We start from the raw sequence: 11,411 nt of genomic DNA, 5'->3' as shown, positions 1-11,411 counted from the left end.
CTTTCCCCTCTCTCTCTCTCTCTCTCTCTCTCTCTCTCTCTCTCCTTTGCTGTCTCTGAGGTCCTCAGATGTGCATTAACATGGCGGTGGCCTTCAGAGCAGACACGGGGGTGTTCATGATGAGGCTGACCTTTTTCACTGTGCCACACGCTCACCCCATCTCAGCAGGGAGACAAAAGCTGCCCCTTTCACAACCCCTCTTTCTCTCTATAACTCTTGCTCTTTCTCTCTAACTCTTACTCTCTTTCATAACCCTCTCTCCTTCTTTCTCTCACCTCACTCACGATCTCTCTGGCCCCCACCACCCTTCTCGTTCTCTCTCTCTCTCTCTGTCTCTCTCTCTCTCCCTCTCATCTCCTCTCAGTGCCGACGTGTCTCTAAAAGGGCTTTGTCTGAATACCATTCACTAAGTCACCGGGTAAACTTTATTCTTCTCGCACCTTCTTCCTTCCCTCTCTCACCACAGCTCTCTTCTACAGGCAGCGTTCGAAAGAGAAAAAGAACTGAATGGTTTCATTAGAATGTGTGCTGAGTAGAAGGTTACCTGGCTGTGTGTGTGTGTGAGTGGTGGTGTTTTGGCCTTTTTGTCTGCCGTGAGATTCAAGTGTGTGTGTGGCTTTTTCTGTGCCGTGAGATGGAGAGGTGCCGGCAGAGTGCCTGAGAGTGGCTGTCTGTAGAGGGGGGTCATATAGGCAGGTGGAATGTGTTGATTCTTTACGACTTCCTGTTAACTCTCTTTTCCCCATCCTCACAACTTAATGGCTACGATGACTTGCTGTGTTTGGACAAAGAAAGGATTTTTCCTCTGATAGAAAGATAACAGTTTGTAAGTAATTATTATTTGAAATAATAAAAAAAAATGTTGGATAAAATGTATTTGTTTTTGAATATCATCACATGATCCTGAACACTTGCTGATCTTTTATGAGACAATTTCAATGTCATATTTTAATGTTCGAGTTCTCTGTGTTACTTTGCAACATTTAAGTCCCTCAGTCCCTCATTTACGCAGGACATGAGATGATTGGTATTCCAACAAGCACTTGAATATAGAGCTGCAGTAGCCTGCCAATAACAAGCTAAAGCACTGGGGAAAGTAACGGGTGAGTAGGCGCCTACGATGCACCTGTGTACCCAATGATGCCTGAATGTTTTTTCTTTTTAAACTACAACCTGTGCTATTTGCCTTCTATAATTCACAGTTTTGAAATTCATGTCAGACAGGGTAACAAACTCTTAATACATTGTCACCATACTGAGTTTTTTGAGTTGGAGTATGTGCCCTCCCTGTGATTACTTTCCTGCTGAGATTAAATTTAATTGGACCCCATTGCATATAAAACTCAGCTCTGTGAGAGCTCTGTGCTACTTTGTTCAGCATTGATGCTTAATGTTTTTTTTGGCAAACCAGTACTTTCAATTGCACCACTTTTAAAGATGCTCAACACATCTACACGTCCACGTCCACGTTCACAACATCGTCTCTCGTCTCGTCATCGTCTCTCCTGGTCCTTTACCTACATAAGACCCATAAGTGTGTCATTTTTCCTAAACGTATGTCAGTGCACACTTCAGTTCAGTTCAGTTCAGTTCAGTGCAGACTTCATTCAAGTACTTAATTCATCCTTGGGTTCAGAGCTGTAAAGTACAGAATTAAAGGTTTGTGCTTTGTGTTAAGATTGTTACATTACCACCTCATACATTATTAATTTCAATTACTCATGATGATGTTTCATTTGTAATGATGAGGCTATGTCACGTCACCATTGTTGATCATAGATGTCACTTGTTAATAAGCTATCATAGCATCAAACCATTATGAAGGATGACATGCACGTCTATTATGAACATCATGACATCTCTTACCGATATTATAGAAATGACACTAATGGAACCAACTGGAAAATGGTCTGCCAGAAACCGTTATGAAGCATTATGCCATCTGCAATACATCAAAATGACATGTTTGTTAGTAAGTTTATCTTTGATAAATATCTTGTGTTTTGTCATCCATTCACCAGCAGGGAGCAGTAGTGATCCACCTTGCTGCCTAAACACGTGTATGTGTGTGCGCGTGTGTGTGTGTGCGCATGTGTGCGCATGTGTGAATATGAGTAGGTGTTTACTGTATCAATAAATGGCAAAAATAGTCTGTCTGGGCTCCTTTAATCTTCATGTTGTCTCCCCTCATCCCCGCCACCGTGTCGGGTTTAATCCGCTGTGTCACAGGCTGCTGTCATTATGGGTGGGCCTGTCGCCAGGGCTGAGCCGCAGTGACAGGATGTGTTAGGCGCCTTCAGACTGTGTGTGTGTGTTTGTGTGTGTGTGGAGGAAGAGGGAGATAAGATGGCATTGTGCCATGTAGCCCATACCTGTTTGTGAAAGTGTGGGTGTGTGGGAGGGAGGGATATGCGTGTGAGTGTGAGAGAAAAACTGTCTGTGTATGGGAGAGAAAGATTGTGTGTGTGTGTGTGCTTTCACGTTATTGTGGATCACTGAGTCTTGTTCTCAGGCTTAGATGAAAAGCTGCTTGTTGGGTCAGGTTGGATAAACGAGACATCATTTTGTGTCACACTCTACCTGGTGGAGGTTAGGAGCTCAGGCAGGTGTGTGTGTGTGTGTGTGTGTGTGTGTGTGTGTGTGTGTGTGTGTTAGACTGGACTGCTCCAGCTGTCTAACAAGCTGCACCTCTCAGATCAGGTTCTCACCTGCAGTTTCCTGAAGGAGGCACAGAGTGGAGAGTGGAGTTGAGTTTCACCACTGAAATGCCACTTGGAGGAAACAAGACCCCTGTCCTTCACATTGTGTTACACGATTCGTGCTGTCAACAAGACCACAATAGGCTTCCCTCACAATGTGTTATTGAATCTGTGGTCTGTCCCCAGCCAAGCACGCCCTACCCCCATATTGGCCTGCAGTTTAACTGAAGTGGCAGTTTGTTTTTCACCACAAAAGTAGACATTTTTAGTAGAAAAGTTTTCTCACTTTCCCAAGCTGACAGGGAGGGTGGGAGGGAAATATGGGGCTTCCCAGATCTGGTCAAATATTCTGGTTAATATTCATAGGAATTACTTCTGAAAATGAAAAGTTCACTCAACCTTGTCAGTAACAGATTTCTGAGGGCATGTTAGGATTCATGTTTAGCTTTGTTACATCACTCACTCTAATAGTTTTATGTTTTATCTGATGATTATATAGCCTCTACAAATGTATACAGCGCTGATAAGATTTCACGGAGCCTTTTTCTTATCAGCAGTGCACTTTTTGGGGTGAGAGGTGGTGGGAAGAGGGCGCACAAATGTTCTGATAAAATATGTGCTTGTAGAACAGTCATTCTTGGAGTAGTGGATGTAATGTAGGGGTTTAGAATAATAGTGCTTCAAGAGGCAGAGATTTTGTAGCTACCCCATACTGTTTTTCTTTTTTTCTTTTATCAAGCTCAGTAAATCTGTTGTGAAGGAATGGTATTTAAAAGCTATTGAATACCTGTACCAAGGAGACAGGAAGTGTTTAAAAGGCAAGAACCATGGGGCTATTTTGTGTGTGTGTGTTTTCAGGACAGTCCGTCAAGTCTTAAGGGGGGAGAGGGGCGGCTGTGTGCGGCAGAGATATGGGCCTGGCAGCTCGGACAAGTCGATGCCATCCTGTCACCTCGGTGCCAGGCACGTTGGCAGCCACGGGTGAGTAGCCGCCCGTCCGGCTCTCTTCTGAGACAGCAGGTGTGACTTTGCCTTTGATTGCTTGACTGCGGGATGAAGGGGCCGGACGAAAATAGCAAGGGAGCGAGGGGAAAAGGAAGAGAAAGAGCACGGCGGAGACAGACAGAGGTGCGAACCCCGTCACTCAGCGCGCAGATAGGAGCTCCTTCTTGTTTGCGTGCGGAGCGAGACGATGGGCACGCGATCATCACCCTGTCTGTCACTGTCCTTATCTTGCGCTCAGACGTGCCGCTGCAGCGACAGGGCAAACCGCGGGAGCTGCATGTCTTCAACTAATCAGGAGTCTCCTGCAACACACAATCCACCCCCTCCTTTCCCCCCGTTTCTCATCAGCCGTCTCCTCTGCCAGCGATCTCTCACCCCTTCGGTCCAGCTCCCTGCCCCTCTGCGGTCGTAATGCTCGCACGAAATGGCTGGTTGGGCTCCTGTTCAATCAGATCCCTGTTACACGCTTCATGTCTCAATTCCACTGGCCTCTGATGACGGCAGAACTTTTACTAGTTGCTCAAGACATTTGATTCAACTCGCAGGCCGTTCTTCATGACTGAAATAAATACGCTGCATGAATATATCTCAGACATTTCGTTTGGGCCTGCTAAAGACCGAATAAATTGGCATTAATGGGATGTGATCGTTAGGTGAGTCATTGCTGAGCATATTAGGCCGCATCAGGATTGACTGTAATTACCATTTGTAAAGATCCGCACGATCAAATTAGATGGGATTTAAATCACTTCCTGATTGCATGCATGGACGGTTAGTGCTAACAGATAGATATAAAAAGTTTTTGACCATCACCGAGTTTAAACTAAATACATTCCAATTGCGAGAGATTCAGACAATAGAGGAGGATATTGTGAGTTATTCAACATGAAATGCATTTGCAAAATGAACCACGAATGAATTTTGAAATTACACTCTGACAAGTCTTAGACAGTATAATGGGACATGTTATGCTGCCGCATCGACAGCCACCAACTGCTTTTATCTAATGCATTTTCATGCAAGATTTGCATTGGGTCATACAGTGCATAAAGATGAAAGATGTTTGTAGATGAACCGACTCGAAGTTCACAGACAGCCTAACGTTTTAGATGACTCCACTAATGATTCGCGGTTGCGGAACGGCATGAAGCCGAACGAGAATGATGGCAGGTGAACGAGGGAAGCGGAGAAGAATAGAGTCAGGGAAATGAACAGAATCAGCTAATAACCACTTAGCTCGAGGTCTTCGCGGGAAAACGACAAGAGTGGAGAAAAAGATGAGATATGTGAATGGAGGCGGTCGCTCTTGTTCAAATGCTTCAGACGAACCACCATCCTTCCATGGAGAGGGTCTGTCTAGTTTGAATAGAGCCTGATGATCATTTAAAATGCATGTGGTTCTCCGAGCAGAACCGGGAGAGAGAGGGATAGATAACGGACTGCAGAACAGAAGAGGTAGAGAGAGGGGAAGCGAAAATAAGGAGAGAGAGAGAGAGAGAGAGAAAGAAGCCAGAAGCATTGTGATTACATGGAGAGGAGGGCCTGGGGGGATAGTATGGTAAGACTCATCTCCATAGGTTTTGCTGTTGCGTACAGCACATGCTCCAAAAGCCCAGTGCATTGTCTGTCTCTCCGAGATATTCCTGCTCTCAGAGAGAATTCCTCAGTCGTCCCTTATCACTGTGAGAGGGAGTGAGGGAGCCCAGTATACGTATATCTTTATGTGGGAATTGACTGTCAGGAGGAGCCAGAGCCATCCACTTCAGAGCACCAAATGTCTGGTACACATGCATTTTCATGAGGCCCTATGGCTCTGTTCTGCTGTGTGCTCCACATAAAAAAGTGGATTGTGTCTCATCAGGTTTGCGGTCACATGCATTGTTAGTTTATAACTACAGTCGCATTTCATTTTTGATGTATTTTTCTTTGTAAGAATACGGTGTCCCCTCAGTATAGAGACTTGGTAAGGAATTGTGGACCCCATGAGAAATCTCAACCCCTATACTACAAGTCTCAAACATTCGTTACTGCCTGACAGGAATGAAATCTCATTCCGATATATGTATGATACATGAATAAGCGGAAATGATAATAAAAGCAGACTTGATTTGAGATGTCCTGGGTCCCCTGAATCTTTCAGGATATCCCTCCTTATTTTGCCCCAGTTTTAAATGAAGCCACCATGTCTTCATAACATCATTTCCAAATGTCATGTTGGAAGTATCCCATTATCTATAGTCCTATCTCATCTTATTATCTATCTCTCTAGCTAGTACCTTACCTATTTTTGAGCTATTAGATTTGCCTGAAGCCTTGTATTATATCACTGCATGATAAGCGGATGAAACACCTGTCGGTCATTATGCACACTGATCATAGCAAGTCGATGACAGGCAAATGGGATGTGTGTGTGTGTGTGTGTGTGTGTGTGTGTGGCGCATTCACTGACACGATAACCAAAGTCCCCTGCCCCTTCTTCCCCCTCCCACCCGACCTCCCACTCGTTCGTTCTCCCCAGTCCAGTGATTGTGCAGAGAGCGGCGAATCGGAGACGAGCTAATCTGTATTCTAATCCAGCCGCGGCGCGGATCGGCGGGCGGCTCCTTAATATGAGTGAGCCGTCGCCTCCGTCACCTGGCCGTTGCTGAGCCCCTCAGGGCGCGTGTAATTGCGCGGCGCAGATGAGAACTGCACGGCTCGGGCTGCCATGTCGTCTGGCAATTACTGCCAAGTTACAGGAGGAAGGCTAAACATGAAAGGGAGGGGGAGAGAGGGAGAGAGAGATAGAGGGAGGGAGGGAGGGAGGGATGGAGGGAGAGAGGAGAAAAGTGCCGTGTCACAGCCGCCAAACAACACAAGGGTGCGAGCCAAACTGGGTTCACTCTCAATCATCGATTGAGATGTAGGCAGGATATGCATTTATCCAATACGTGATTGGAACGTCTGAATCTGGGAATCTGATTAGTTCTACAGGCCGTGCGTTTGCGTGCAATATGTGAGCGGGACAGACAGAGAGTGAGTTCAAAAGAGAGAGGCAGAGACAGATCCTGTGAATGAGGTATGAACATGTCACTAGAAGCAGCAGCACATCAGCCTGATTGCGTTCAGCAGGTGTTTGTTCAGACCAGCAGGGATTCTGCACACCCCGATAGGTGGAGCTGACATGTTGAATCTAACGCAGCAGTACAGCTACAGGAGAGCAGCTCTGTTGTTCTTCCATTAGCACACACATGACTGATGTTGCTGTGAGTGTGACAGAGACAGAGACAGAGACAGAAATAATTTGTGTGCATGTGTGTGTTTGTGAATATAAGACAGAGAGAAAGAGACTATGTGCGTGTCACACCATAGAAGCCCAGTGGTACTTTGGCTGCAGTGTACCATCTCGTTGACAGCTTGTCTTTCTTTCACTTCTGAATATAAATACTGATTGTGTGTGTGTGTGTGTGTGTGTGTGTGAGGAGATTGAGGCATGGGATGTCAGCTTGGACTTGAGGGTGTGGGGAGGAAGGAGGGTGGGGCTGTCATGAAGATGCACCCGGTTTGAACTGAGATGCTTGATGCCAGCCAACCACTTCCTTTCCTTTGACTCACCCTACCCCCTTCAACACACACACACACACACACAGACACACACACACACACACACACACACACACACACACACACCCACCCACACACACACACACAGACACAGATTCATAGGCACTCATACATACACACACAGATGCACAAACTCATAAGCACACACACACAAATTATTTCATTTTCAGTCTCTCTCTGCATACTATGTTCGTGAGTATACATACTGTACATGCCCCCAGACACTCAAATCCCTCTCATGCAGTCACATGCAGCCCTCCCACGCATTACAACTCAGATAGTGGACTGTGACACGCTGCGCCCTGTGTGTTCACCACCGGTGTCCCCAACTCTCTGCACGCCTCTCCACTAGTCCTGCACCTTTCCCTGGCGTCACCTCTGCCCCCTCCTCCTCCTCCTCCTCCTCCACCTTGCTCTGGGCAGTCACTGTACTTTCCACTGCCTCCTCATTCCCACGCTCAGCTTTTTCTTGCTTTCTTTCTTTTTCTATTCTATCCTTTCTTTCTCCCCGCTTCCCTGCCTTCTTATGCTGAGAAAGTTGAGTTCAGAGAAGCAAATGCTTACGGTGCTTCACCAGAACCTTCAGTTCAGTCCAGTGGCCACCAAACAAGGACATGCAGGGCCCTGAAGGGCTGCGGGCTGTGAAGTAGGAGAGGAGACTGGTGAGGGGGATGTTTTACACTTGAGTGCCCTGTGACCAGCTGCTGTTGTGTGATTTAATTCCATGTTGGAACAGCTGACTCTAATGGTTATGATAAGCTTCTTCCTCATCCTCTGTAGTTTTCTATTAAAAGTCATTCTCGAAAAGTTGAAGCATTCACAATAGCCTGCACTACCCAGGCTTTCTTATGATAGTCCTCAACATGGTACCCATGTGTATACAAATAGCAGACTGGTATACAATCACAGCAATGGAACATCAGTCACCAACCAACAGCCCCCTCAGGGATTATAGACTTACCTTTTTGATTTTCATTGTTATTTGTAGTGTATGTATCATGGTCCTGTTGCCTGTGTTGTGGCATTGAATTTGTTGCTTGAAATATGAATGCCAATAGCCCTTACATGGGTGCCTGGGGAGGTAGTGGAGTGGATACTGCCACTGTTACCATATTTCTCATCGACATTGTTCACTTTTCATGAAAAGATGGAGTCTAAATGGCTGAATCCATAAGGCCTCAACAGAAACAACATTCACAAATCACCTCTGATTTAAATTCTGCTCATGAGCCAGTCGCGTTAACTCCTTTGCCTTGATAATCCTGATTGATTTCAGCACAATGCCTTGTCTTTATTTTCCTTCCTCAACCTCATCCCGGCCCCCGCCCAGACTTGAGGACTAGATCTTGAGTTCCTCTGACATTGTTTCTGGCGTTTATAAATGCGATCGTTATGGCTATAACAAGCTTTGTGCTCGGGGGAGTGTGCCGCTGTGCGACATTAATTAAACATTTGATTACCATTCGCACTTTCCCTTGGCTGAGGAGAATTGGATTCCATCCTTTTCTTTTATCGACTGGCGCACTCAAGCAACTTGATTTGATTGGAGAATTGATATTATGAAACAAAATTACTTCAATGCTATGCCTGGTACCAGCCATTTTGCCGCCTCCCTGTGCGAGAGAGAGAGAGAGAGAGAGAGAGAAATATGCACTAAGACCTTTTGCACTCTCCTCGGCTTTCTCCATCTAAAAGCCCCAAAACTGATTTCATTCCTTCACAGAGCAAATCTATTCAGGCAAGCAGGGAAACAGTTTTCCCCCTTAAACGGACTGACTGCAAAGAAAGCAGTTTGATTATTTCCACTATCTAAAGAGGACAATGTCCTGATTTGTGATATGCATAAATTCATATTTATGGTAATGCTCAGGAGTTCTGCCCACGAGCTTGGCCGGTGAAAAAAATGCAAACACTGCCATGAGAAAGGTCAGCATATTTTACACAAAATTTAGCCAAGCGCTCAGCCTCGCTATTATTTATTCCACTGGCATGCAGTGATTCCAGGGTAATGTATAAAGTAAAAGAGATAGAGGGAGAGAGAGAGAGAGATGGCTGATTTTAAATTTGAAGCTAATGATTCAGAAACAGAGTGTTGTTCGTGTTGTCTTCATTAGATTTTTCTCCATGACATGCCTTTCAGGCCAGCCTTACAAAAGGCATGCCATATAAAAAGAGAGACGGATATATGATCGGACTGACTGCGTGTGTGTGCTCGAATGTGTGTGTGTGTGTGTGAGTTTGCCTGCCCTTGGCCGTGTGGCCATTGCATGTGCCAATTAGCTTGAGGATGTTAAGTCTAAATGAAACTGTTATATAAAATACATCTTCATTTTCAGTGTCATGCACATGAAGTGCCCGTTTTTAAGGTTATCATTAAAACACAGTATACACCACAGCAACGAAACATGAAAAGGTTTCACTTCAAACACGGGGAGCATGATTTGATCCAACTTGGTTTTCATTTTTGACGCTTAACCTTAGATATATAGCTACTAGCAATATTAAAGGACACAAGGAGTGACCAGCTGGTTACTGTCACCCTTTTTCCTTCTCAATTGTCTTAACCCAAAAACACCACATGGGATCGGGAGCAACTTTTTAGTATTATTCCGGTGCGTTATCAAGGAACCTACCCAATTCAGATGTTAGTAGGCTATGCACAATCCTGTTGAGGTGCATGGTCCCACAGAAATAGCAACACTATATTGATCTTGATATAGCCAATATTATTATAAGACTTGTTTGTGCTGATCTTGGTAGCATAGTTTAATAACAGGTGCCTGCAGTTTGATCATAAGTCGTTGTGGGTGAAGTGAATGAAAACTGCCGTTGTCTCCAACTGGCTTAGATTGTTGTTGTACTGCGGAAGTCACATGGGGGCGCCGTTCACCAGGCCTTTTGCGCCTCTCGCGTGGGGCGAAAAAAGACTGTTGAAGGGAGAGGGAGAGAAAAAGGTACAATTTTGAATTGTTTGTCCTGACGTCAGCTGGAACAGCTCGGGTGGCTGCTGCTGCTGCGTCTCTCGTGGAAACTCAGTACTTGCTCCGGCAGGATAACAGCAATCAATGCGCAACTTCGCTTCAGTGTCCGGAGACACTGTTTAGGATTTCAACCAACTGCCAACACGCAAGGAACTGGAACTAAAAGACGTTACAATGAATTCTGGAGCTTTTCTACTGATGTTATTCGTAAGGGTGTACGCGGAAAATTTGGAAGGACCAACAGGTAAGGCGAAATGCTTGTATGTGTTAAGTCAACGGCATTGCACCAGAGAAATATCCACGCAGTTTCGGGCGTAGGGGCAGATGCGGTTCCATTCAAACGCCCAAAAGCGGATCTTGTTTCTGGTAGTTTTAGGTTGCTCAATCACTGTGAGGACATGTGTTGCCACTCGATATGAAGCGGACATATATGTGCGTAAAGATGCATCAACTTTTCAGTAACAACTTGAGTTGTACACTCAGAGCGAAAAGCGTCGAGAGTTTTATTTTGAAAGAGCAGAGTTAAACCTGTCGTGGAAGTTGTGGTGTTTTGGAGCACAGAGAAAACTGAGATTCGCGGTTCGTCTTACAATTGCTGGCTGAAACTGAGACAGTAGACACAAATAACAGGATGTCAAATGGGTTGATGTGTCGTTGTATAGGCGACCGTTAGATGTGCCGAAAGAGCTTTTTTGTGTTCTCTTTCCATGCCCGTGTTCGAAAAAAAAAAAACTCAACAAATTCTGAGTCCGTTAGGACCAACAGCAAGTGCTTGTCCAACTGAAATGCGTGAATGTATCAGTATGTAGCATATAATTTCGCAGCTTATAAAATTGATAAGCTCCCTGGATGTTGTCTTACATTTGTTAGGCTATCTTCGTTATAACTCTGCGTGCTTGTGTATGTGTTTGGGTTTGCGAGGGAGAGAGATGCGGCTCAGAATCTGTGACGAGAGTTTTAGAAGAGCTGCGATCATTCATTCATCCATATATTCATTCAGGTAATTCTTGGACGCTTATTTGTTTAGTTATTGCACATACATATTTACCCACGACTGAACTGACATATCTGCCCAATGCAATTGTGGACCTCTCCCATAGTCTTTCTGCGATTGTTGCCATGA

The 11,411-nt window shown here is 45.1% G+C and overlaps 1 protein-coding gene and 1 pseudogene across 1 annotated transcript in view; one reads left to right on the top strand and one right to left on the bottom strand.

Moving 5' to 3' along the window:
• LOC105903622 (receptor-type tyrosine-protein phosphatase U-like) overlaps nt 1-6,413 on the bottom strand; it is a 50,210-nt gene extending 43,797 nt beyond the window's left edge. The window contains exons 1-2 of the mRNA XM_031585802.2: nt 6,339-6,413; nt 2,709-2,718 (exon numbers count right to left, since the gene is read on the bottom strand). Coding sequence (XP_031441662.1) covers nt 2,709-2,718; nt 6,339-6,413 — 85 coding nt within the window. The remainder of the gene's footprint in view (nt 1-2,708; nt 2,719-6,338) is intronic.
• A 3,865-nt stretch (nt 6,414-10,278) lies between these two features.
• Nucleotides 10,279-11,411, top strand: part of LOC116224918 — a 143,221-nt pseudogene continuing 142,088 nt past the window's right edge.

This window comes from Clupea harengus, chromosome 19, assembly GCF_900700415.2.
Source record: "Clupea harengus chromosome 19, Ch_v2.0.2, whole genome shotgun sequence".
Taxonomy (NCBI): domain Eukaryota; kingdom Metazoa; phylum Chordata; class Actinopteri; order Clupeiformes; family Clupeidae; genus Clupea; species Clupea harengus.
Note: the sequence above shows the minus strand (reverse complement) of the source record. Positions and strands in the feature narration are given on the sequence as shown.